At 43.2% G+C, this 23,519-nt stretch overlaps 2 protein-coding genes across 12 annotated transcripts in view; one reads left to right on the forward strand and one right to left on the reverse strand.

The window, feature by feature from the left end:
* The window catches only part of eps8a (epidermal growth factor receptor pathway substrate 8a), a 192,395-nt gene extending 176,382 nt beyond the window's left edge, over positions 1–16,013 (forward strand). For 8 of the 9 annotated variants that reach the window (XM_060902865.1, XM_060902870.1, XM_060902868.1 and 5 more), the window contains 6 exons: positions 1,286–1,397; positions 4,181–4,321; positions 9,328–9,565; positions 10,366–10,549; positions 13,475–13,607; positions 14,400–16,013. In XM_060902865.1, the coding sequence (XP_060758848.1) occupies positions 1,286–1,397; positions 4,181–4,321; positions 9,328–9,565; positions 10,366–10,549; positions 13,475–13,607; positions 14,400–14,513 (922 nt within the window). In that variant the 3' untranslated portion in view covers positions 14,514–16,013. The remainder of the gene's footprint in view (positions 1–1,285; positions 1,398–4,180; positions 4,322–9,327; positions 9,566–10,365; positions 10,550–13,474; positions 13,608–14,399) is intronic. The other variant, XM_060902872.1, reaches the window with a different exon arrangement.
* Positions 16,014–18,069: 2,056 nt separating this feature from the next.
* The window catches only part of ptpro (protein tyrosine phosphatase receptor type O), a 258,318-nt gene continuing 252,868 nt past the window's right edge, over positions 18,070–23,519 (reverse strand). For all 3 annotated transcript variants that reach the window (XM_060902876.1, XM_060902875.1, XM_060902874.1), the window contains one exon: positions 18,070–19,943. The gene's annotated coding sequence lies outside the window, so the exon portion shown is untranslated. The remainder of the gene's footprint in view (positions 19,944–23,519) is intronic.

Below are 23,519 nucleotides of genomic sequence, written 5' to 3' on the forward strand. Positions count from 1 at the left end.
TAGTGAACTATTGGACCACAGGTTCCAGCAGGAGCGCCCCAAGGCCGATCGTGTGCCAAGTGGGAAGAAGTGATGAGAGAGAGAGGTCTGATCTGTGTGTACCTAAGGAGGTTGAATTGACTTTATATAATTCACCTCCTTGTATAAGGAGGTCAATTCGACCTCTTTAGATACACACAGATTGAAACCTCTCTCTCTCTCTCTCTGCGTGCGCACATGTATAAAGGAGAACATTGCCAGCTTGGTATTGTGGATAACAGTTAAATGTTTGGGTAACAGTGAAATGAGCGGGCATGGAGAACACATTTACTTAATTATTTAGTTTATTATTTGCTCATTCTTTCCTGTGAACGTTTATTCATTTAATTAAAAAACACACTTGGAATGAAGAAAAAAATTGCCCAAAAATGTAAAAAAAAATTTCTATTATTAATTACCACATTATATATGTAATGCTTAATAACGATACAATTTTTTTTTTTTTTTTTAAAGATTTTTTTGGGGCTTTTTTTCACCTTTATTGGATAGTACAGTGTAGAGACAGGAAATGAGCGGGAGAGAGAGACGGGGAGGGATCGGGAAATGACCCCGAGTCGGAATCGAACCCGGGCCCCCGGACCCATGGCACAGCGCCCCATCCACCCGAGCCACGACGCCCCCACAAAATTTTAACATATTTTAAACATCTTTTATATTTCATTCCTTTTTGGTTAAAAAACCCCCCAAAACGAACGCCACGTGACCTCATTGGCTGGATTTAGCAACTACTAATGCCTACATCAGGGACGCACATCGCAGTGTTGCTATTAAGACTCCTTCTGACGAGTGAGTTCGGGAAAACCACGTACAGAGACAACGTCCGTTGCTGAAGAGAATCTCTCAACTCTGTCTTTAGCCCTAAAGAGCAACGTTGTCGGGAAAGCCACCCCAATACAGTCCGGTTGAATAATTAATTAGTGGTTGATTACAGATCCGAGGAAAGTCTCTGAGATTCAGATTTTAGCGACAGCTATCTATCAAACACGCTTACAGTGACTTTAAATGTTTATACTGTAGTTTTGTGTATAGTTTTGTCACTCCTTTATGTATGTATTTATTTTTTTTATGCAGAGAAGACAATAAGATGGCTGAAGTGTTTATGCCTTGAAGAGGGAAAGCGTAACAGTGCATTAGTCAGGATAATCAAACTGACTGTTGTGTCATGTATCATTTTGATTTAATATATTTCCATGCTGTATCTCTGAGTGTGTAACGTCTTCTGATTTCGTTTATTTTCTTTATTCAGAAACTCTGAAGCCCGTGCTAGAGGCCAACCGAGAAGTTTTGCCAAATCAAAATACGACTTTGTGGCCAGGAATGGCACAGAGCTGTCTGTGCTGAAGGACGAGATGGTGGAGGTACACCATTATATCTCACGTTTTTTTTTTTTTTTAAGGTTAACGGTTCAAGGAAAACTCTCAGTAATTTTACACTACCCTTGAAAGGGCACACTGCATCATGAGGGCAGTAATAAATCTCTTACATAAAAGGGGAAAAAATAGAAGCCAGTTGTGCATATCTGAGAGTTTGTGAATACGGAACAAGTCTCATGCGAGTGTGTGAGCAAACAATACGAGCATCAGTTTGAAAAATGTGTCTCTGAAGACCCTTTGCCCTCATCAGCTGAATTAGCAGTGGAAATGAGGCTTTATATACATCACGATATAAAACACTCCATGCTTTTCAGACAGGCAAAAGTGCTTTTATTAAGCTTACCTCACCTCTGAGCCCTGTGTGGGACCGAGGACTGTCCCCTGTAGTCCAGAAGAGTGACAGTAGAAGGGTCTAAGAGGCTGTCCACACGGCAACGGATTCAGGTGAATCTGATAAAATTGTTTATCGTTTCGGCCTGGCGTCCACACGGCACTGGCGTTTTGGGTGCCCCAAAACGATATTTTTTGAGAACGGGTTCCAGAGTGGAAAAATCTGGCAACGGCGCCGTTGCGAAGTCGTCTGGATGAGTAGAACGGATTTGTTTACGATGACGTCACAACCACATGACTAGAACAAGCAGCACTCTCGCTGTTTTGTATGAACCACTGCATTGCATTCACTTTTGTATACAGCTTTTCTTTTAAATAAACAAGTAACTGAACCATTTCTTGAATTTCTTTTTTTATTGGATAAGACTGCTTTTCAAAATGTTCACACACAATAAGAAAATTAAGTTATATAAAACTATGCACACTAATAAAACTAATTTGTACACACAGAAGGCACGATTTCCTCGCGTAGTCGCAGACATCATCTTGTTGTTGTGTGTTTGTTCCTGAGTGCTTCACGCCGGGTAGAAGAAGGGGTTTATGCGCATGCGTCCTACAACCCCGATTCCAAAAAAGTTGGGACAAAGTATAAATTGTAAATAAAAACGGAATGCAATAATTTACAAATCTCAAAAACTGATATTGTATTCACAATAGAACATAGACAACACATCAAATGTCGAAAGTGAGACATTTTGAAATTTCATGCCAAATATTGGCTCATTTGAAATTTCATGACAGCAACACATCTCAAAAAAGTTGGGACACGGGCAATAAGAGGCTGGAAAAGTTAAAGGTACAAAAAAGGAACAGCTGGAGGACCAAATTGCAACTCATTAGGTCAATTGGCAATAGGTCATTAACATGACTGGGTATAAAAAGAGCATCTTGGAGTGGCAGCGGCTCTCAGAAGTAAAGATGGGAAGAGGATCACCAATCCCCCTAATTCTGCGCCGACAAATAGTGGAGCAATATCAGAAAGGAGTTCGACAGTGTAAAATTGCAAAGGGTTTGAACATATCATCATCCACAGTGCATAATATCATCAAAAGATTCAGAGAATCTGGAAGAATCTGTGTGTAAGGGTCGAGGCCGGAAAACCATACTGGGTGCCCGTGATCTTCGGGCCCTTAGACGGCACTGCATCACATACAGGCATGCTTCTGTATTGGAAATCACAAAATGGGCTCAGGAATATTTCCAGAGAACATTATCTGTGAACACAATTCACCGTGCCATCCGCCGTTGCCAGCTAAAACTCTATAGTTCAAAGAAGCCGCCGTATCTAAACATGATCCAGAAGCGCAGACGTCTTCTCTGGGCCAAGGCTCATTTAAAATGGACTGTGGCAAAGTGGAAAACTGTTCTGTGGTCAGACGAATCAAAATTTGAAGTTCTTTATGGAAATCAGGGACGCCGTGGCATTCGGACTAAAGAGGAGAAGGACGACCCAAGTTGTCATCAGCGCTCAGTTCAGAAGCCTGCATCTCTGATGGTATGGGGTTGCATTAGTGCGTGTGGCATGGGCAGCTTACACATCTGGAAAGACACCATCAATGCTGAAAGGTATATCCAGGTTCTAGAGCAACATATGCTCCCATCCAGACGACGTCTCTTTCAGGGAAGACCTTGCATTTTCCAACATGACAATGCCAAACCACATACTGCATCAATTACAGCATCATGGCTGCGTAGAAGAAGGGTCCGGGTACTGAACTGGCCAGCCTGCAGTCCAGATCTTTCACCCATACAAAACATTTGGCGCATCATAAAACGGAAGATGCGACAAAAAAGACCTAAGACAGTTGAGCAACTAGAATCCTACATTAGACAAGAATGGGTTAACATTCCTATCCCTAAACTTGAGCAACTTGTCTCCTCAGTCCCCAGACGTTTACAGACTGTTGTAAAGAGAAAAGGGGATGTCTCACAGTGGTAAACATGGCCTTGTCCCAACTTTTTTGAGATGTGTTGTTGTCATGAAATTTAAAATCACCTAATTTTTCTCTTTAAATGATACATTTTCTCAGTTTAAACATTTGATATGTCATCTATGGTCTATTCTGAATAAAATATGGAATTTTGAAACTTCCACATCATTGCATTCTGTTTTTATTTACAATTTGTACTTTGTCCCAACTTTTTTGGAATCGGGGTTGTACTTCTTCTATTGTTCTGCTGTCTCCGATGGGACTGTCTTACAGCGCACGTAGAGGTGTGGCATGTGTATTGCATCGTTTTTAGCAAGCGTTGTGTTGCCATATGTACCTGATATTTTACTGATCCGTTGCCCATGTGGACGCGATATTTTTTAAAAATAAAATCTCGTTGCCGTTGTCGTGTGGATGTAGCCTAAGTTGCCTAAATGTCTTTGATAGGTTCTGGATGACAGGAAACAGTGGTGGAAGGTTCGAAACGGAACTGGACTTGTGGGATACGTGCCAAACAACATCCTCGAGATCACCAAGGCTGTGGATATGAATGGACGCGGCGAGCCAATTTACAGCCATACCATTCAGGTGTGTTTTGGTTAAATGATGGACATTTCAGGGTCCTGAGTAACGCAGCATTTAAAGCCTTCGCCCTGTCGTCAGGAGATCGTGAGTTTGAATCATGATGATGCCGGAAAGCAAGCGAGCAAAACTGGCCGTGCTTTCTGGGTGGGAGGGGCATATTCTCTCGCTTTCTTCTGCCAATCACAGCAACACTAACCAATCGTGTGTTTGTGAGCTCGTGTGTTCTGCGTGTGCACGTGACGTCATGCTTATTTTCCAAACCAGAAGTTGGATAACAACCAAGATGGCAGCGCTTCCTGCGTGAACTCCTGCAACGCTTCGTGATTTTCTTTTGAGTTCATTCATTGCCTTTGAACAAAAACGATGCCTACTTTGTGTGCGGGATATAATAATGCTACTCATGACAAAGGGAAACAGTTCTTCAGAATTTCATTAAAATAATTAAAAGCGGTGACAAAACCGATGAGGAGCTGTCCAGAGAACGCCGTGTGAATACGCTGTGGTTCAAAAACATCCATCTTAAGAACTTAATGGAGGAAAAAGCTAATTACACCCCTGTGTGTGGTGCCCACTTTATATCTGTTAGAGTTCATTGCTAATTAAAGTTGTTTTCTGCTGATTAAATTAAATTAAACTTTTGAGCAGTGTTTCTCGAGATTGTTGAGAGTGGTTCGCACGAACAAGCAGCCTGTCATCTTTTAATTGTTTTTGGTGAGAAGACTACCAACTCAGCCAGATACGAAGAAATCCTAGGCATCGAGGCTCTTAAGCCTTCATTTGTGTGTTGGTTGTCCACGAGGTTTGCGGAATGAGAGAGTTCACAATATCAGGGTATTCAGTCAGTGGTAATGAGGCTGAATCCTCTGTATAATCGGACGGCTTTAACATATACTGGTCAAAGCCACAAATTTCAACTTTTTCTCTGAATCTTGACTTGGCAGAGGACTCCAGAGAATCATAACATTTCGAGAAAGTCTGAGATGCATCACTGTTATTGTTCGCACGAGACGGCATTTTGGATTTGTATATCATCCAACATGGCGACGGATTGCACACGTCACGCTATTTTGTCATGTGGTTGCACAGGAAGAATGTGGAAGAGGGCAGATATTTCAGTGATTTTCCTCTGAATGGATTATTCTGCCGTGTGTGTGTGTGTGTGTGTGTGTGTGTGTAGTTGGTTGGCTCTCACGAAGCACGCGAGAGCCTTCACCCTCATCAGTGGTAGCTGATGTATGATAGCGGAGAACTGGTTGGTGAACCAAACTGGGTACAGTAGTTTGTATCCCCTGCTGGCCAAAAGACCTGAAGGGGGATTATGTCATGGCGATGTCCGTCCGTCCGTCCCGGGAAGGGTGCTCACCTTCTGAAATCAACTCCTCTCACAATTTTTGGAAGAATTTCACGAAACTTGGCAGGATTCTTTGTTATATGTCGGTAATACGCGTGTTGCAATTTCGTTCAATTCAGTCGCATTTTAAGAGTTACAGCCCTTGATTAACAAAATTAAACTTTGAAAATTTCATGACCGGGTTTTTTTCTTCTGACATCAACTCCTCTCACAATTTTTGGACGAATTTCTCGAAGCTTGCCAAAAGGCCTTGTTATATGACGGTAATACGCATATTGCTATTTAATTTCTTTTGTGAAAATTTCACCAGAGTTTTGGCCCTTGATGAAATAACTTGTACTTTGACAGTTTCATGAGGGTGTACGTTCTTCTGAAATCAACTCCTCTCACAATTTGTGGAGGAATTTCACCAAACTTGGCAAAAGGCTTTGTTATAAGACAGTTGTACGCATATTGAAATTTTGTTTAATTTGATCAAATTTTTCCAGAGTTATGCGCTTGATTATTAACAAACTTGTACTTTGGCAATTTCATCAAGGTGCGCTTGCTTTCTGAAATCAACTTCTCTCTTATTTTTGGAGGAATTTCATGTAATTTGGCAAAAAGTTTTTATCCCCCGCTGGCCGAAAGACCTGAAGGGGGATTATGTCGAGGCGATTAGGTCTGCGCGGGACAGAATTTTCAGTCCCGCTCCCGCATTGTGCAATCCCGCTCCCGCCTGCTCCCGCAAAGAATTATGATTTTCAGTCCCGCTCCCGCCCGTGCCTGCCATATTTTGTCACGCTCCCGCCTGCAAATCCTGCATGATGCAGACGTTCGCGTTATTTCTCACGAAAGTTCTTGTCATTGGCTTGGGGAATTAAACATGCTGAGCTTAGCTGAGCTCTCCACTGACCGATCCTTCACCTAGCGCACGTAGCGAGGGTGCGCGTTGCCAGGCGGCATGCGCAGCTGAGGCTTTACAGAGATACCCAACACACCTACCAAAATCTACAGTGGATATTAAGAATATTGTACATTGCACATAGCTTACGTCACTCCTCACATTTACATTCTAGGAAATACAAGAAGGCCTATAAGAAATTAATATAATTATAATTTAAAGCAGCACTTACTTCTGAAGCACTGTGAGCTTCACTAGAGGAGCTCTGCTCTTCAGCCATGATCGGAGATCTCAAACACGGAAGAGCGGAAAGGAATCGGAAACGTACGCGAGATTAGACCACATCCGCAAATTAAGGCATCTTAAAACGTTTTTATTAATGCCAAATAAAATATCCAGCACAAATTATATATGATAGACATAAATTAATAATTTATAAATTTTATTTTAAACACGTTTTTAGTAAGCGGGACTGCAGCTTATCACCTCTCCCACCCGCTCCCGCATTGTGCACTCCCCCTCCCGCCCGCGCCCGCAATGAGCTTTCAAAATTTGTCCCGCGCCGCACTGCTGTGCGTCGGGTCCCGCGGGACTCCCGTGGGAGTGCAGGGCTCTAGAGGCGATGTCCGTCCGTCCTGCCCTTCTGAAATCAACTCCTCTCTTAATTTTTGGAGGAATGTCACGAAACTTGACAGGATTCTTTGTTACATGTCGGTAATACGCATATTGTAACTTTGTTCAATTCAGTCACATTTTACCAGAGTTCTGGCCGAGTTGCCAGCGGGGGATATTGTGCTCTCGGCGCGCTCTTGTTAAATATGTATAATACAACTGTTTTTCCTGATTTGACTTCAATCAGAAAACTTAATGTTTAATGACTTATCAATGAAAAACAGCACAAATGGCTGATCATTAGCACTCCTTAACTGACACAAGGACACTTTTTTTTTTTTTTTTTTACATGACTAGATTATTTGCTTAGCGCTGAGCACCATCAGCACTGAGCAGAGTAGCTTTGTGTCTCTTTACCAATATATCTATAATTCTATTGTGTCACTTTTTAAATTCACCTTTTCTTTACATATTTATTCATCTAAAAGCTAATGATGCCAAAGAAGGAGTTTGAGCTGTTTAAGGTAGGGCCGTGTGTGTGTGTGTGTGTGCAGCATGAGTCTTCCCTTTACACTAATTTCCTCCATTTAGTTGTAGATTAGTAGATTTCGTTATTCAGCTTCTCCTTCCTGTGTGTTTAGTTAACTCACTGTACTATAGGATTCTTGACCTAGAGCTACCAAGTTGCCAAGAAACAGTGAGTTTAGACAAACGTCTAAACAGATTTCCCAATTGTCTGTATTGTTAGGATCAACAGGAAGTGTAGTCTCAGTCATTTTGCTATAGAGGTTTTCGACCCACGTGACCATTGCCATGGTGACAAGTAGATGGCGCCATTTTGGCGGTCACAACAATGGCGACTCCCGCTAGCCCAACATGTCAGAGATTTGTCAAAAAATATGTATTTTCCCTTTTCACAGCATGCATTGTTTGAATGGTTGCCATGACAACACATGCAAAGATTCCCAACAACATTTTGTGGCAAAAAAAAATTCCATAACAGTCTATTTCAACGTGATACCAAATAAAAGTAAATTCATTGCAGTTAGAAAAATAGTGTCCAGGTTGAGAGAGAGAGAGTTACATTAATCATATAGAAAAACGCATAATAATTAATATGTCTAGTATCGAATTCTAGTTTTGTCCATTGGATATTCACATCTAAAAAGTACAACCCACCCAACAACATGGCTCTGCCTCGCCTGAGGGCACCGTGTATGTTAAACCTAAACTACACGTAAGCCGCCCAAACACTAGTAAGAAGCCCGGTGCCAGGTTAGGTAGCCCCATTGATGAGGCCGAGCGGTCCCCGTCTCACGTATATAAAACCATTGTAGCCTGACTAGTGGGGCTCGGTGCCAGGTAGCCTGAACACCGCCTAACAGGGCTTACGTGTAGGCTAGGTGCTAGGCTACCTGTATAATTTGTCATTTATCTCGCATATGATATCTTTAAACTTCTGGAAAATTACCCGAGACAAAATGTTCGCCACACAAACACGTGTGTTCGGTGGGCTGCCAATTCTCTCGCTTGATCGCCACTTTTCGCGACGCTGTCGATCGGCCGGGAACCTATGGAACGTTAATCCAGGTTTATCCCCTCTTCTGTTGTGGCAGCTAACTGCACAACACGTATCAGGCATTCTCCGATAAAAGTAAGCGATGAAGAAGATGGATATTACAAGCCTTGTTTGCTGATAAGCGTGGCTTTGTACCTCCAAAATGGCGGCGTAAACAGTATCACGTGACCCTATGACGTCAAGTCGAAAACCTCTATAAGACAGTATTGACGCTGAAGCTCCAGAAGCCCTGCTTATGTTCCCCTGAGCAGTTGAAGTGTTCCATTAGTTTGCAGTGAGAGTGCTGGAGTGAGATTGCTGTGTTGGCTACAATCAATCCGAGCCTTCATCTTTTCTTTCTTTCTTTTTTTATTTCCCCTCCACAAGCAATTGCTGGGTGAATTAAACGAGGTAATACCATTACAGATGGACCAACCAGTTGGTTTGTGTGCATGATATCATGCGATGGAGCTCCTGTATATAGACTATACTCTCGGTGTCCTTCCTTTCGAGTTTCCTAAACTGGTAAAGAAAATAACAGAAGTAAAGATGTCCAGAATGACCGTTAAATCTGACCAGTTGCTTTTGTGTCCATCGTTACGCAGAAGCAGAGAGCGGACTACGTGCCCAAACCCGGAATCACATCCATCCCTCCGGCTCCGACTCCTCCTCCTCCAGCTCCTGCTCCTCCCATCTACTCCCTGCCCCACAGCGCACCTGCTCCTCTAGAGCATCATGGGAACTCGCCGTCCAACATCAGCCGCCAGAGCAGCAGCAACTCCAGTGACAACGGCAGCATCACGATGAGGGAGCAGAAAGAACACAGCGTGACGCCTGCTAATCGTACGCATGCCGATCATCATCAAAATCATTAGCATATAGGAAGAGCCGCCGCAAGCCAATACCAAGTCGTGAAAACCTGCAAGAGATTTTTGAGCGATGTGATGGATGGCGCTTTTCGTCACCATCAATCCAAACACCGAAGAAGTGAATATCTTTCGGTGCGGTGATGTTCATCTTTCTAGAACAGCTCTAGAGATGTGTAGCTCTACGTAAGCTGTGCTGGTGGCTTGCGATGGCTCAACACTTTATTACCACACTTTGTTGCTGTTTTTTTTCCTTTAATTTGTCACTCGTCTGTGTATTACACTTTTATTACATTACCTGACTCTCGATTTGGAGATAACAGCTTTAACTGTTAATCTGATAATGTATTTATAGCATTCGTAATATACGACTAGATCAGAATTTACTGGAGTATTGCATCAAGCTGGCTGGACTGGTTGTTATAATTTTTTTTTTTTTTTTTTTTTAAGATTTTTTTTACCTTTATTATTGGATAGGACAGTGTAGAGACAGGAAATGAGCAGGAGAGAGAGACGGGGAGGGATCGGGAAATGACCTCGGGCCAGAATCGAACCCGGGTCCCCGGATTTATGGTATGGCGCCTTATCCACCTGAGCCACGACGCCCCCATAAATTTAAACCCTTGTTATAGTGACATCATCAGTTCTACACTTGTGATAGTGAAGCAAGTCTAGTCTTCTTGGTTTTAATAATGCAAGATGTTTCAAACTAGCCAGTCTGGAAAGCTGTGGTTTTAACAGGTTAAAGCTAGGTTTCGTTTTCTTGTGACCCATCAGGCCGCAAGTCCAACATGGAGGAGGTTCAGGACGAGCTGGTGCACAGACTCACCCTCGGTCGCAGCGCTCAGAAAAAGTTCCAGGCTCCGCCACGCAGCACCTCTCAGCCCACTGCTAACATCACCTACGACTCCACGCCCGAGGAGGTCAAAGCCTGGCTGGAGGTTAAAGGCTTCAGCGCTGTGTAAGTGTGGAGGAGATGGGTAGTTTGCACACTGGCCTGTTTCACTGTGGATTTATTAACTTTCCAAAAACTCAGTGCGTTAAACAACGGTTTACTCATCGGATCGGATGAGATGCATTCCAGAAGTGTTTAGAGTATTTACTACGGTATAACCACACTGGGTCGTGTCACTCTTTGCGTCACGCCGCTTGTCTGTATTTGCCACATAAAGTTCCATTTCTACCAGCAGTGTACTAACCACTACCTGTGATTTCTCCTTCACCAAGACAGACAAACCCTGTGTCCGAAATCACTCACTCGTTCACTACTCCCTACTCACTATATAGGGAATTATTATATAGAGAACTCTAATATATAGTGAGCTCATTGATAAAATGGGGAAAAAAAAAACCACTTTCGGATACTACTCCGTCACGCTGTTATTTACGTCATTACTGTCGCGCAATTAAAACGTGCCAGATCAGTCGGCTGGTGGGTTTTCAAAATGCATGTGTTTGTTGTGATAAATCCATATTATCCTGAGCGCATTAATAAATGCAAAGTACTTTGTGTCTGCTGCATCTTTCAGTTCTTTTAAATCAAGGCTGAATCCTTTCTTCTTTGCCGCTGCCTTTTATTAAATCACATTTGAGGCTTTTGATTTGATTTGATTTCTTTCAGCACGACTGTAATGCATGATGGGATATATTGCTTGGTTAGTGACCATCATTTGTACACTACTTTTCGTGATGCATTGTGGGATACTTTGAGTGCACATTCGGACAGCGCTACAAAATGGCAACCTCGCTATATAGTCCACTAGTGAGTAGGGAGTGATTTCGGATGCAGGGAATAACGCCACCAAAACCTCATCGCCCCTCGTTTTAACACATGAACATCGCTCTGATGTGCATCATTGTCATTGTATTATGACTTTTTGGTCATGATTCCCCCAGTTCACAGTTTGATACAGTTCAAGATATTGGGTTCACCATATGGAAGAGTTTAAGTGTCTCGGGATCTTGTTCACGAGTGAGGGAAGGATGGAGCGTGAGATCGACAGGCGGATTGGTGCAGCCTCTGCAGTGATGCGGTCGCTTTACCGGTCCGTCGTGGTGAAGAAGGAGCTGAGCCAAAAGGCGAAGCTCTCGATTTACCGGTCGATCTACGTTCCGACTCTCACCTATGGTCATGAGCTTTGGGTAATGACCGAAAGAACAAGATCGTGGATACAAGCGGCCGAAATGAGTTTCCTTCGCAGGGTGGCTGGGCGCTCCCTTAGATTGAGAAGCACAGTCACTCAGGAGGAGCTCGGAGTAGAGCCGCTGCTCCTCCACATCGAGAGGAATCAGCTGAGGTGGCTCGGGCATCTCTTTCGGATGCCTCCTGGATGCCTCCCTGGGGAGATGTTCCAGGCATGTCCCCCCGGGAGGAGGCCCCGGGTAAGAGCCAGGACATGCTGGAGGGACTATGTCTCTCGGCTGGCCTGGGAACGCCTCGGTGTTCTTACTGAGGAGCTGGCCGAGGTGTCTGGGGAAAGGGAAGTTTGGGGTTCCATGCTTAGACTGCTGCCTCCGCGACCCGGTCCCGGATAAAGCAGAAGAAGACGAGACGAGACGGGTTCACCATTTGATTTTCCCCAAGATATTTTTGGGGAAAAAATTAAATGAAAATTTTATTCCAAAAAAAAAGGGAAAACATTTATTTTCCTATTCTTTATCAATTTAAATATTCCTTTTGTTACAAACAAACAAAATACCCAAAATACTTTTGTTTAATTTTCTTAATAAGTAACAAGTTAATTTCCCACATTTGTAAAGGTTGGAGTAAAATATTATAATCTCTTAACTAAAATGTTCATTTTTAATAAAAGGAATAAGTTAATAACAAAGTCCTTTTCCTAACCACTCACCCAATTCACAATTAGATTTCCCATGATGTTTTTGAAAAAATATTAAATTAAGAATTTCATTACCAAAAAATGCAACATTTATTTTCCTATTCTTTAATTTAAAAGAAAAAAAGCTTTTGTTTCATTTTCTTAATAAACAACAATAAATATTTACCCACATTTGTTAGGATTGGAGTAAAATATGATAGCTTATTAACTAAAATATTCCTTTTATTATAAATGAAAAGTTAATAAATGGGTCTTTTATTCATAAAACATTTGTGCTCCTTCCATCTGCTTCTCTTTATCTTTCATCAGTCTGTAAAAAGAGAGCACCGATTTCATGTTAAATCTATTTGTACTCAGACAGCAGCTGCTTCCCATTTTAGATCCGTTTTGTGGGATTAGAGCTGTGGTACTTCTGCCGAAAGTGAAGTCAAGTCAAGCTCATTGCCTCTGGTGTACATTATTGCGCCATCTGCTGTCTAAAGCCTAGGTCACAACCAGACGTACGATTTTTTGGCTGTGCGATTTTTGGCGTTTCCCAAATCGCTGCGTTTTTTTTGTTCATGGAGAAAGACACACATTGGCCGTAAGTTTGTCTTGCAACCTGAAAAAAACGTAAGCGCCCGTAGAGTTTGTTTGACATGACAAAGAACCTCTGCGGCTTGAAAATCAGGACGTCACACGCGCACCCTCCGTGCGTTTCTTGCGTTTTTTGCACGTAGACCGGCCGTAGGAGCACGTACGGCCGGTTGTGACCGAGGCTTTAACAACACAATCACAACTCGGAAAAACTAAGAGTTCGCAGCCTGTTGATAATCACGATTCATTTATTTCACCGATTCGGATCATTATAAATTTGTATCGTGATTTTTCATCACATGATACATCACTGCATGCCTATTTTATTCACAAATATTGTGACTTTGTCAGATATTACGACTTTATTCTCAAAACATGACCATCTTGATCATGCGCTAAAAGATGACCATCACAGTGTCCGTTTGCTTTCCAGTATGACTGATGTGGACCTGCGTGTTCTGTCTGTACAGGACCGTAAACAGTCTGGGTGTGTTGACCGGAGCTCAGCTCTTCTCCCTCAACAAAGACGAGCTGAAGACCGTGTGTCCTGATGATGGAGCTCGGGTCTACAGCCAGGTGACCGTACAGAAGGCTGCCCTCGAGGTGGGTCGGAGCTCTCACACCTTCTCACTTCTCTCTACAGCCTTCTTTTGTCAACTTTTCTAGAACACTCTTCTGTTCAGATTTCAATCAGAATGAACTTTTTTTTAAAAATTTATTTAAATTCTTTACCGTGTGTCTGGGTTAAAAGTAAGTGTTTTGAGAACTCTACTGGTTCACAGTGAAGATTTTAAGTTTTAAATTCGGCCAACGCTGGCAAGGTTGCCTCTGGTTTCTGTCGTGTTCTTCCTGCCTGCAGGTCTTCTTCTGAACCCTCCTATGATCCACTGATAAAGCTCTCAGGCTTGTGAAGGTATTTAATAAGTGGTAGACTGGCAGCTCTTCTCTGTTAGCGAGGTTCCGTGTGGCACAGCAATCCGACGCAGCGTCTATCAATGCATCATTAAGTCCAGAACGCTGGTTTTCCCAGTAGGCCTGACTAACAGAGATTGAGTAGACCAGTCTGAGATGGTCAGCTCCACCCTGCAGATATAACCGTCCATCCAAGCAGCTTCTGCTTTTTTAGCTTTGGAGCAGAAATCAAAGCTCCAGACACATGTCTGTGGTATTGGATGGCCATCACAGTGACCTTAGACATGTGTTACTTTACCGTACATTTCCCCTGCTAATATTACTGCAAATACGCTTAGTGGTTCTGCCTCAATTAAAGCTTGTACCGTTTTCCTCAGTGTTTCCTCCTCCTCATGTCATGCAGTCATGTAGACTTTGTAATTTAGATTTAAACCTGCCTCCTTCCACGGGACTAATTTATTCTCCCTCTCTGTCTCTCTGTAGAGGAGCTCGGGCTCTGAGCTTCAGGAGATCATGAGGAGGCGACAGGAGAAACTAGCAGCGACAACAGCCAGCGACTCAGGAGTCGAGTCCTTTGATGAGGGGAGCAGCCACTGACCCCCTCGTCCTTCTCTTCTCTTGCACTTTTTCATCCTTTTCACATTGTCGTTTTTCAGGACGCGGTGGAGTTTGCAGCCATCATGCGCCGTCGTCAGGAGCTCCTGGACCCGCCCGACCACGGAACCAGCTCGGACATAGATTAAGCAGCAGCAGCAGCAGCACGGACCAAAACGCCGTGTTTGCCCGAAGAAAGATGTAGGATTTGTAATATACTTGCTACGTAGACCAAAATAAAGTAACCCAATGAAGCTGATTGTAGGTTTAATATAAATAATATATAACAAGGCTGAAGAGCATGTAGTTGTCTGTAGAGCCGTCAAGTTAAGCGTTAAATCGACATCATCTTCAGTCCTTACTGTTATAAATATTTAAAACTCAGATTATTATTTAAAACGATAAGAATTTAAAAATGATTGTGTACTACTGCTGTAAGTGTAAGTACCTGGAAGGAAAGAAGACGCTGAATGACAGGAGGTGTTGTAACGTGTGAGGCTGATGACACGATTGACTGAAAGTGAGCAGGACATGGACATGTTGTGAAGCAGGACGTGCTCAGGACGGCGAGGAGGGATTTCTGCTGGACTTTCGAGACAGACATGGACTTTTTTTTTTTTAATTTTAATTAAACGATCGGATTTAGACCGCCATTGAACATGTGTACCTACATGTTTGTACAGTGGGCTGTTGGCTTCTTGGACAGTAAAGCGTCTGGAACTTTTCCTCTACTAACCACACGCACACGGTGTACTCGATACAGAAATAGACGCAGTGTGACGGGGATCAGTGTACATTTTTGTTTGCTGGAAAAAGAAGATATTTATGTGTTTGATAATTTTCTATTTAAGCCTAATGCCAAATGAGTAACTTTATATACGACTCACCGTCCATGAAAAGCCGTGGCCACATTCGAACATGCGTTCCTGTCCTTCTGCCGTGTCCCATCTAATACCGTAGATATGTTTTCAGGGATAATTTTTTGTACTAGAATTGACAAAGTTGGCTGTTTTTAAGGTTGCGTTCCAAACACCTGCATGCATAATCATTTCTGTTTTGGATACAGTGGACAGGATGATTTTATAGTCTGCTTTTTTTTTTTGGGGGGGGGGGCATATGGTCATCAGAGTTTGATTTTAATGTCTGTTCCATGAATTTCCGTGATTTTGATCTGATGTAATCTGAATATCTTTCAACACTGACGGTCAGAAGGACTCGAGTAAGGTTGTTTTTGTTCATGGCACCACGTTTCTCTCTTTGATTTCTTAGTGACTTAAGTGCCATGTTGACATACGAAGATCTTAAACAGCAGTAAACGAATAGTACAAGACTCTCTCTCATAAGCTGTCCCGTAAGCCATTGACTCGGTAGGTGACGCGTCCACACGTCCTCATCTCCTGCTTTTCGGCTTGATGACGACGATGAAGGCTGGCCATTTTCTATGATCTAAGTAGCACTTAAATGGAAGGACCTTCAGAATTTAATAAAGCTATATGAAATCTACACTGCCTTGCACGTCTTTGTGTTTAATGTGTGCTCTTGCCTTTTGTAGAGGAACATGAAGCCAGGGCTCTGTTGCACTTCTGTACACTAGGATCAGGAATAACTGAAAGCATCACTAGAGGGCAGGCTTTAGCTGTGAGCCAGCAGGTACACACACACACACACACACACACACTGCTTTATTAGGAACACCCATACATAACATCCACCTGCTGTTTGATGCGGTTCTGTAATCAGCCAATCCCTTAACAGCAGCACAAATCTAAGCAGTTTATCTGCTGGTTAGGATGAAAATGACATATATTTCAAGAAGGCTGATTTATAGCATGATCAAGAATCTCACAGACAGACAGACAACCCAAAACCTGGTGACAGAGGCATAACTACACTCACTGGTCAATTTATTAAGAACACCCATAATCTGGAATCAGCCGATCCGTCGACAGCAGCACAAATCACGCAGATACAAATCAAGAGCTTCAGTTAATGTTCACAATGTTCAGACGTCAGAACGGGAAAAATTGTGATCTCAAAGTGCGACTTACTTTCACTGTGGCATGGGCAGGGCTGTGAACCAGAATTTTTTTCCTATTGGTTCGTTCCGAACAGAAACGGAATTTTAACGTTTCCGGTTTTGGGTTCCACCATTAAATAGACGTTCCCGAACCGGTTAGAACAAAAAAATTTCGTTCCCGGAACGGTTAATTACGTTCCCTGTCAGCTGTTTAAGAAATGGCTATAAAATTATGTCTCTGTCTCATCCAGCTTAAGCCAAATGTAGGCTAATTCTATTACAACCTTCATTAAATAAGACAAGAAATAATTCAAAACAATTATTATTTCAAATGTTGGCGATTTGGATTCTCAGTATGTCTTCCCATCTACACAAACAGAAAAAGTGCCAAAAATGAAAGAGAATTCGTTTAGTGTGTTACCAAAGGCTAGTCAGGCCCTATGCATTGATAGGCTAACAGAGGTTAACGTCATTTAATGTTCGCGAGCCTCTCATTAACGTGGACAAATGTATTGATATCGTGTTTGATGTTTTTGAATAACGATAGACTGCAATATTTACCTCTTATTTAAGATGTGGAGACGTGATAGTAGTCCACCCTCCCGCTCTCTCCATTCAGTCACCGAACGTCACACAGGAAGTGAACCCCAGCGGGTCATAGAAACTTGTGCAGGAGAAGAATGACTTTTTTTTTATTTGTAGGCTACGGAAACTTTGAGGAACGAAATAAAAACCGGTATTAACCGGTTACCATTATTTTTAATAAGCGTTTCTGTTCCGGAACATAAAAAATTAAAGTTTCTGGTTTCGTTTCTGTTCCATGTGAAATAGAAAAAGTTCCCGGTTTTCGTTTTCGTTCCTTGAACCGGTTCAAAGCCCTGGGCATGGGTGTTGGTTTGAGCCAGATGAGTCTTTCAGAAACTGCTGATCTCCTGGGGTTTTCACACACAGCAGTCTCTAGAGTTTACACAGAGTGGTGCGGAAAACTAAAAACATCGAGCGAGTGACCGTTCTGTGGGTGGAATCAAACGCCTTGTTGATGAGAGCACGCAGATTGGTTTGAGCTCTTTTGCCAGGAAGGATATAGTAACTCATATAATCACTCTTTGGGCGGCTCGGTGGTGTAGTGGTTAGCGCTGTCGCCTCACAGCAAGAAGGTTCTGGGTTCGAGCCTAGTGGTGTAGAGTTTGTATGTTGTCCGCGTGGGTTTCCTCCACAGTCCAAAGACATGCAGGTTAGGTTAACTGGTGACTCTAAATTGACCGTAGGTGTGAATGTGAGTGTGAATGGTTGTCTGTGTCTATGTGTCAGCCCTGTGATGACCTGGCGACTTGTCCAGGGTGTACCCCGCCTTTCGCCCGTAGTCAGCTGGGATAGGCTCCAGCTCGCCTGCGACCCTGTAGAACAGGATAAAGCGGCTAGAGATGATGGATGGATAATCACTCTTTGCAACCGTGGTGAGCAGAAAAGCATCTCAGCATCTTAGAATCCAGAACAAGTTCCTGTTAAAGTGGCCAGTGAGTGTATGACCATTGAAACGTGTTAAATTCTTCCAGACAACGGTTTGCTTTATTGTTTTGTTTCCATTAACCACACACATTAAAACTGAGAGGATGACAAGTGATCTCAGCGCAGGCTTCAAGTGATGCATTGCACACACACAAATGGCACCAAAGACAAATCAGACACAGTACGCTACATGAAAGAAAAGTATTTTTAAAAAAGGCGTGAAAATTGAAGGGCAAACGCTGGCCCTTGTATTCGAAGGTCTTCTTCATGTATCTCTGCGTGTACAGTGGTTTTCTAGTGCACACAGGATCGGTGATTCTCAGCAGATACCATTATGAGAAGATAGTACAATATTTTGTACGTTTTTAGGAATAGAAATACTCAAATATGGAAACCTTAACCATCTTTCATATGAAGTAAAAGACATCTTTAAGGCTTTGTACATAAAATTAAGCCAAATATTTATGTCAAGCTTTATGACCTTACGGAAGGTGTTTCTTATCTCATTGTTTTTACCCCTCGTTTGCGTGCACCAGCAGGACCACTCGATCAGACATTCGCCAACACTTCCATACGTGGTCATGTGCAATACAGGTGCTGAAACGATGTGACGCGATATGAAACGAATACCTAACACACACACACGCTAATACTGCTTTTCCACACGTAAGCATTAACACGGGCCGGTACAGACGAACTCGGCCAGCTTCGCTGTAAAAATAAAACGTTAAAAAATAAACATTACAGCCTACAGATCTCTACATGACAGGATATGTTTCACACCCCGGTTTAGTTGGACCCAAGTGAGCTGCACCCGAAACAAATCTTTTGACTTTTTTTTTTTTTTGTGAACGTTTAAAGTCTTGGCATCAGCCAGGTTTCCTTAGACACGAAAGGATGATGTGTACATTCCAGCTGCAGTTTCAAAGATGAAGCTGTGCAGTTCCACGCCAGAGATACGAGAGCTCCGACATGGTGTTTTCCACACCACCACACTCTCCTCAGCTTCGATATGGTTCTTCTACTCTACTGTAGAGCCGACGAGATCGTTCGGCTGGCGGGAGACGTGCTGACGGAATACAGTGACGTAACTTGCGTGTTTTCGCTATTTAGCGCAGCGTACGCTTACACTCTCGGATAATTAGTGCAAATCGTACAGAACCACGCAGACAGGTGCGTGTCGTCGCCTCAGAAGGTCCATGTTTCGCAAATGCAGGAATAATCCAACCGGGTTCTAGGAGTCGTACCAAAGAGTAGCTTATTGAGAGGAGAGTAGTACAGCAGTAGAGAATACACACACACACACACACACACTCGTACTGAATGAATGTCCCTTCCAGGGAGTGGCAGTGTGACAGTTAAAGAGTCTGATGCAGCTTCAGGGACCAATGCAATGAATACTAATACTATGATGAGTTTGGATGTACATGAAATAGTTTCACAAATTATGGCGCCCTCAGAGACGTCCAAGACGAGCACGTGGACCTCCGCACGCCGTCGCTGGGCGTGGCGGCAACAGCAGATACAGTTGGTGCTTCCAGACAATCCTGAGAATAAAACTAAATGCTAAAAGTTCTTTTTCTGTTGTTTGTCCCGTTCTCGCCACAAACACACTGGAACCGCTGCAGTGAAAGAAAGCAGCCTGGACGGTGTTGTCGTCGTGGACTCCTTAAGGCATGTTTTTTTTTTTTTTTTTTTAATATTTTAAATTTTTTTTTTTTTTTTTGCTCTTTTTTTTTTTTGTCCTATTGTTCCTTCGCTGTTTGGGACAATAGAATGTAGAATAGCTCGGGTGGTTTCTGCAACTCCTCTGCTGCAGTCTTTATTTATTTCGGTGTTTGTGTACTCGGCCTTTCTGCAGAGAATAAATGCCTGAAGCAAAGGAGAGCGCAGGGCGTCATTAGAGCCTGGAAAACACAGAGCGACCTTTAGGTTAGAGCGTGAAAAGTCAATAGAAGAGCCGTATGCAGAACAGGAAACGAGCTTTCACAAACACAACCCCTCTTTAGGCAGCATTTATTACGTTTGCATTGAACCCAAGCCCCTTTGACCGCTCTCGCTGGTCCCAGACCTCCTGCAGCGGCGATGCGTTCTCGGCAAACATCAGTGAGGTCTGACTGCAGTGGAACATGATTCATTCAAGCCAAATACAGGAAGGGAAAGAAACATGCTGGGTTTGGGGTTGTTTCTGACATGTAATGCATGCTGCCAAAACGTTTCCAAATTCTGGTTCCTGAGTGATGCAACAGAAAAGCGTTCACTCTGCCTTTGGGATCTCACAAGTTCGAATCCCAACAATGCTACCAGGAGTCTAAGTCATGTTCTCTGGATAAAGGGGATGCGTATGTTCTCTCTCCTGTCAATCACAGTGACACTAAACAATCGTGCGAGCTAAAGTATGTGGAAGAGGGCAGATAGCGCTTTTCTCGAAGCGTGTTCCGTTGCTCCGTGACGAAGCATGAGCAGCAGTCTCTAAAGGAAGCACGTGTTCGCGTTCGTCCTGCCCTGCTGGTGGCTCTCGTTTCATAGGGGAGAGCTGACCAGTGAGTGGAAGCGTGGAAACAATTTATCCAGTAATATATTTATTATGAACAGTTCGATGTTCGACAAGCCCAACTGATGTCTAAGATTTTTATCGCTATTTATGACACTTTTGCCAGGGCGGTACGGTGGTGTAGTGGTTAGCACTGTCACCTCGCAGCAAGAAGGTTCTGGGTTCAAGCCCAGGGGCTGACGAGGGCCTTTCTGTGTGGAGTTTGCATGTTCTCCCCGTGTCTGCGTGAGTTTCCTCCACGGTCCAAAGACATGTGGTTGGGTTAACATGGGACGGCCTTGGGCTGAAGTGCCCTTGAGCAAGGCACCTAACTTACAACTGCTCCCAATTGCTGGGTTTCAGTCACGTGATTTTTCTTAGCGGTTTTACCGGAAGTGAAATAGCTGGTGGTCTAAACGGCTGCCGTAGTGCAAACAACTAGCGATAATTTATCAGAGTACGCTCGTAATCTAGAAGCCACTGCTGGCTTTAGATATATTCAGAAGATTGCTGTGTGCAATGGAATCGACCCCTACAGTCTGGGAAAGAAGGATTTGTCATACGATCTCGAAAACTGCCCTTCAGTCGAGTTCCCCGACATCTCGAACTATCTGGTGTTGCAGACGTCCTTCTACACCGCAAAACAGATGAAAGCATGGAAGAGTACGGAGGCTTACAACTTTTTTGTACGTGGCTGGGTAAAGGACCTCAGGATCAAGTCGCTGCCGAATGAATCCTGTATTGTTTTTGCCCATGGAAATATGTTTTGTTTATTTTAAGCTTTTCGTTCGCATCTTTACAACGAAGCGCTGCAAGTTGAAGTGTAAACAAACAGTTGGCTTGATTCTCACTTGTGTTGGCTCTTATCTCTCAGATAAATCATTCACAAAGATCATCAGAAACCCCTTTAAAGACCTGGATCTTAGTTAAACAAGACGGATAAGTGATCACGGCGCATTGTAACTGTACGGCTGGGGAAGAATTTTGTCGCGACCTTCATGCATATGGACTTAGTGAGGAGTAAACAAAGGAACAGCTGGGGACTTCAGCGCTTCGTGACTAAAAAAAGTACCGTAAAATAACGACACATAGCAAGAAAAGTACTTGGAAAACAGTAAGGACGTAGCTGAGCGGGAAACACAAACCTTTCACCAAGTGATCACTGCAAACTCGAGCACGCTTCGACTCGGCTCCCTTCGATTTCAGTGAGAGCTTCAAAAGCCACCTTTCTCCACGTCTTTTTGTGAAATCCTGTGTTTGTTCACCCTTTTTTTTATTAGTTCACGGGGAACCCTGAAGAAACTTTTATCAGTTTCACAGTTTGATCGATTCGAACAACCTAAAACGACGCAAGTGTAAGGTAATTTTCATGCGAGCAATGCACCTTCTTCATACAAACGCTGAGCTTTGGTAGACCACCAGCTAAAGTTTTGAATAAGTAATGAGGTGACTGTGACGTCACATGAAACCCAGCAATAGCTGCCCACTGCTCTGGGTGTGTGTGTGTGTGCTTATTGCTCACTTGTGTGTGTTCACTGCTTCAGATGGGTTAAATGCGGAGGATGAATTTCAGGCCCTGTCCACACGGCAACGGATTCAGGTGAATCTGATAAAATTGTTTATCGTTTAGGCCTGGCGTCCACACGGCACCGGCGTTTTGGGTGCCCCAAAACGAAATCTTTTGAGAACGGGTTCCAGAGTGGAAAAATCTGGCAACGGCGCTGTTGCGAAGTCGTCTGGATGAGTAGAACGGATTTATTTACGATGACGTCACAACCACATGACAATCCCGCCAGCAAAAATAGGGAAAAAAAAGGAGCGATCTCGCCTCTTCAGATGTTGGTTTAAGTCCAACGATACATTCCTCAAAATGGACGTAGAACAAAGTAATCCATCAACGTGTAGCATTCAATTTATTCCGGACCATTAAAGAATTCTGGAGGATATCAGAATGTTGGCGTACCGGCTTCCATCTACCCCCATTCATTCCTCTCTCTCTCTCCATCTACCCCGTTCATTCCTCTTTCCGCGTCTCCATTCAAAAAACGAGCACGTGATTTAAAGGGACTATAGCCATAGGACAGGGAGTGAGAAGGTGTGTGCGTGTGACAGTGACAGGGAAGAACCTAGGCTCATGCTCGCCCTGAATTTCTCTTAAAGTAAAGGCAGAAGAACGTTCAGCGCCTGGCCAGGCTTTCTATGTATTAATTTACATAGACGTTTTAATATGAAATATAAATAAGTGTCTTAGACAATAGATACTATTTTACGCTACTAACTAATAATCAAAACTTTGTGGCTGATGCTACAGAAGAAGGGGTTTATGCGCATGCGTCCTACTTCTTCTATTGTTCTGGTGTCTCCGATGGGACCGTCTTACAGCGCACGTAGAGGTGTGGCATGTGTATTGCATCGTTTTCAGCAAGCGTTGCGTTGCCATATGGACCTGATATTTTACTGATCCGTTGCCCATGTGGACGCGATATTTAAAAAAAAATCTCGTTGCCGTTGTCGTGTGGATGTAGCCTCAGTGTGCATGTGAATGTTTCTTGCTCCAGCCTTTCTCACATAAACCTCCTCAAACATTTTTTTTTCCGGTGCATTTAATTCAATGAGCTTCGTTCAACATCCACCCTGTTCCACTTTACTGTAAAGGGAAATTATCCCTTTTTTTTTTTTTTTAACTCTTAACTACAAACGCGTCATTTAAAATCATATGAAGCTCTGATTCTGTCTTCGTTTTTCCTTTTGTGGTCAGTTTCCTGTCATGTCCCTCTTCCCAGGAACGCTAATCGTCCCTACCTGCTGCCTCTCATCTCGGTTTGTTCTGTATGTTTAGCTGAGCTGTGTTTTGTTCCCTCCTTTTCTACTATTTGAGTTCCATCTGTATTTTTTTTTTTTTTAATCGTCGCCTGTCTTTCTGTCTGCTTGCGACTCCAGACCTGAGTGA

The sequence above is a fragment of the Neoarius graeffei genome, chromosome 21, assembly GCF_027579695.1.
Source record: "Neoarius graeffei isolate fNeoGra1 chromosome 21, fNeoGra1.pri, whole genome shotgun sequence".
Taxonomy (NCBI): Eukaryota; Metazoa; Chordata; class Actinopteri; order Siluriformes; family Ariidae; genus Neoarius; species Neoarius graeffei.